The sequence below is a fragment of the Phlebotomus papatasi genome, chromosome 2 (genome assembly GCF_024763615.1).
Source record: "Phlebotomus papatasi isolate M1 chromosome 2, Ppap_2.1, whole genome shotgun sequence".
Lineage (NCBI taxonomy): Eukaryota > Metazoa > Arthropoda > Insecta > Diptera > Psychodidae > Phlebotomus > Phlebotomus papatasi.
In genome coordinates this window covers 58,231,997-58,236,135 of record NC_077223.1, presented here as the reverse complement: position 1 = coordinate 58,236,135, position 4,139 = coordinate 58,231,997, and the positions used below count along the sequence as shown (strand labels likewise).

General features: G+C 33.9%; 1 protein-coding gene across 2 annotated transcripts; it reads right to left on the bottom strand.

Annotated features, from left to right (window-relative positions):
- Positions 1-126: 126 nt before the first annotated feature.
- LOC129801907 (protein LZIC-like) lies at positions 127-3,991 on the bottom strand. Of its 2 annotated transcripts, XR_008751739.1 has the most exons (4): positions 3,799-3,991; positions 3,549-3,684; positions 2,990-3,477; positions 127-289 (listed from the first exon to the last, which is right to left on the bottom strand). XR_008751739.1 is itself a non-coding variant. In XM_055847344.1 (3 exons), exons 1-3 carry the CDS (start codon positions 3,882-3,884, stop codon positions 3,199-3,201), a joined length of 501 nt encoding a protein of 166 aa, XP_055703319.1. In that variant the 5' UTR covers positions 3,885-3,991; the 3' UTR covers positions 127-3,198. The 2 variants fall into 2 exon arrangements, 1 of the variants encoding a protein (XP_055703319.1); XM_055847344.1 differs by having other exon boundaries at positions 127-3,477.
- Positions 3,992-4,139: the final 148 nt, after the last annotated feature.

Here is a 4,139-nt window from a genome sequence, read left to right as displayed (position 1 = left end):
TGGAAGTTGGGCAGGAGTTCTCAAAAATTATCAACAAAATTATTTATAAGAATGCTATATTTGTTACCTAAAATTTAGTCCAAAAGGGGATTTATTGGAAATTCATCTGAATATTAGAAGACTTAATTGATTTTGTCGCCTGAAAAAGCTTTTTTTTTTATTTTTAAACAATTTACAATGCATCGAATATTAAGTTATTTCTTAGAAAATCATTAAGTTTAATCATTAATTTTCTCCTTGACTTTATTTTCATGTTCATTTCTCCCACAAATTCTGCTCCAAAACTTTTCTGAAAATACATAAATATAGCAAAGTTTGCATGTACTTAAAAAGCCAGTGATAAGCCTAAATCAGCTTATAGTGGTGTGATTCCTTCGTTGCAAATTCGGATTGTGGCAAACTTGAACGATATTTATACATAAATAATGCAAATTTCGTTTAAATTGTATGTAACTTCTTATCGTTATTAATAAGGAAAATTGGATGAGAAATGCATAAAAGTGTCTGAAAATCTTTAAAGTCGATTATCTCGGAAACTATGGGAGATAGAGGCCTCAAACTTTACGTCCCTTTAGAGCCTCTTTCAGGCTAGATATGTGCAAACATTCACTTGAAAATGAAAAAAATTGGATGAGAAATGCATAAAAGTGTCTGAAAATCGCCCCGCGAAAATCAGCGAAAAAATTCACGCCTCGCCAAAATATTCGCGCCCAACGAAAATTCACGAAAAAATACGCGCCCCGCGTATTTTTCTCTCTCTCTTGAAGAGAGCGAGAGAGAGAAAGGGAGAGTGAGAGAGTGCTATATATATAAGGAAAGCTTGTCCGACCGTCCGACGCCGCTTCTCCCGCTTTTTTCCCGCCTGACGCTAACAGCAAATTTTCTTAAAATTGAAATCTTTAAAGTGAAATATCTCAAGAACTGCTCGACGAATGTCATAATTTTTTTTAAATTGGTCTAAATTTTCTGGAATGGAACAATACAAACATAAAAAATTCAAAATCGCATAGGGGAGAGTGGGGCAGTTTCACCTCTAAATTGCAAGATGAATTTTGGGACCATTTTGCAAAAAGATGATAAACAGAAGTAAAACTTTGTATATTCTGTGAATTACAGTTGGGTTTAGGGTTAATGAAAATAATAACAATAATCCTTTAATTTCATTAGTGTATTGTGGAGAAATTCATTTCACTTGAAAGGCAGAATGTGTGAAAGTCCCCCATTGCGGGGCAATTTCAAGATAAATATGAGGCTATTTTTGAGAAAGAGAAAACGTGTGTATAGGAAACTTGCGATATCAGAATTGATTAAAATTGCTATTTTGAAGTCTTCAAAGATTCTAAACTAATACATAAAAATATAATCGAACAAGAACTTTATAACAGAATTTGAACACTAATTGATCACACAAAGAAAATAAAATATCGCCAAAGATTTCCAAGCGTATTTCTCATTAATTGAGCATTTTTTTTTAAAATTTTTATACGAAAGAAATGTCTTTTGTAGTGCTAAACTAATTCTGTACATTGTTGGATCATTATATTGCCTTATAACATGTCCTTCTTAGTATAACAGTTTTATAATAGTATTTTAAAGTCTTGAATTTTTATAATACTAAAAAAAATTTACAATATCTTGCTGAAAACATCCTGAAAAGATATTATAACAATTAAATTAATCATTTTTAAGCACTTAAAAAACGCTGAAAGATTATTTTTTTTTTAATTTTTTTATTAACTTCTAGGAAATACTACTTCCCATAATTTCGAATTTTATGGACAATTACAGCTACAAAACGTTTTCAATGATCATTTTAAGTTGATTTTGTTTAAAAAATGTAAATTGATAGACACTGAAAACTTCTCCGTGTACTTGCATGAAACTGCCGCTCACGCACTTTCGGAACTTAATTCAAAATTGTCAGAACCGTCTTAAAATTAATTCAACGCTAAATGCCTTATAATAATCATAAAACCACTGGTAATTTAATACAATTATGTTACTTCCATCAACTTCTGCAATAGTTCAGAAATTGTTGAAATTAAAACATTACAAAAAGTTTCATTTTGATGCAGTTTTACAAAATCAATTAGAGAATTCAAACGAGAAGCGTCACGAAATTAATTATTTTTATGAACATGGGTCTCAGTTATCTCTTCAATAACATAAAGGTTTTATCCCATTCCTTTCAAAAGGATAAGAAGAATATGCAAAAATTGAAACTGCCCCGTCGTTAAACTGTCCCACCCTCCCCTACCTAGATTTCGAGATAAACTACAAAACGTGATTTTTAAACGGTTTAGAACCAGTTTTTCAGAAAACTAATAGCACAGAAATCATCGTACGCGCGCGTAGATATATTTAAAAACAAAAATTATGAAGATATCTATCCAAACCAGAGATATTGCGTACTACGGACTGCCGGACTCGAAATTTCCGGCTTATGATTTTCGGCATCAGGGATGTTCAAAACATATACAGTAGACTCTCGCAAATTCGGCTCTTTTAAGATCGGGCTACTTTTTAATTCGGGCATACGGTTGGTTTGTTGTCATTTTTCAAGTTTGATTATGGTTATCAAATGAATCAAATATGCTCAAATTTAGCATGGTTTGTCTTAGTTTTGATGTGATTTTGCATTATTGAGGGATTTTCATGCAATTTACGATATATATCAGTGTGTAAACTGAATATCTATATGCACATGTCGCCCGAATTTCTGTCTAATTCGGCTGACATTTCGGTCCTATATGCCCGAATTTGAGAGAGTCTACTGTACCCTGTGAATTTCAGCTCGATCGGAGCACTTTGAGAAAATCCGAGGATTACAATAGGTGTGATTAGAAGGAATCACACCTAATCATTTGTAGAAATTGCAGCCTTTGACTCTTTTGTGCTCTCCAAGGAAAAGCTTAGCCATTTGTCCCAATTTTATTTTGCGTCCCCTTCTCCGGCTTTTCACTCCCAGCTTCAATAGTTAATTTCTCACCTGGCGAGTCGTAAAATGGATCTAGGTTTTGAGGCTGGACACGAAACGGAAGTAAAAGAAAATGTCGTTTTTTTTCTAATTTTTCCGCCTTTCAACTTTTTTTTCCTACATGGAAAAGAAAAAGAAAAATTGGTGACCAAAAACTCTTGCTATTGGGGCGGAAAAGCATAGCAAATGGCAAGATTGGGAGATGGTGGGTTGTCATCTGGTCAGTCTTCTTCTGTAATCTCTTCCAGTTCCTGGAGTTGCTTCTGGCTCATGGATTCGATAAATTGGCAATCTTTGGCAGACAGTGGATGTCCCTGAGCTTTCAATTTTCCCAAAATCTCCACTTTCTTCTCTTCCATTTGCTCCTTTGTGATTTTTTTGAGCCGAAATTCCTCATCGATCTGTAGCAGCTGCTTCTCAAGTTCACTGGCATTCTGTTCCCCGAACATTTTTATCATTTCCAGTGTGTTGAAAGACGTAGCAATTGCCTTTCTGATAGACTAATTCAAAGAAAAGTTTTTTTTTTCTCAATGGGATTGCCTTATCACTGCGGAGTCTTCTTATCACTTACCTCTTTCATTTTTGAAAATTTGCTGTCCAGTGTCACATCTCCCTGATTCATGCGAGACAGTCTCTCATTGAATTCTTTAATTTGTTCAATTGTATCTTCTTTTATTGATTCAAATTCATCATCATCGAGATCTTCTCTGAAATCCCGCAGAAAAGGGGGAAATCAAAAGGGCGGGAAAGTGAATCGTGGGGAATGTAGGGTTATGTCGAGCCGGAAGATTCATCTGAAACTTGTGGATTTTTGTACTTACTTTGCTTCCTCGAGATCTTTTAATTGTGACACCAATCTGTCCAGTTGGATCTCTAGATTCTGGATAAGCTTCTCATTAGCGGACATTATTACAAAAAACTATATAAAACGGGGAAAATTTGGAGGAAAATACGAATAAAACGTCACTGGGATTTAAACAGGGCAGCCAACTGAAACTAGGAGCCATAATTTGAATTTGAAAAGCGCGCTTCCTGATTTAGTAATCGCAAATTTACAGAATCATGGTAATCGTGAATAATTCTGCATGCAGTTGTTTAAAGTAGAAGTAAAATGATGAAAAACCAATATTTTTTGTATGAAATGTATGAAATAAAACATTTT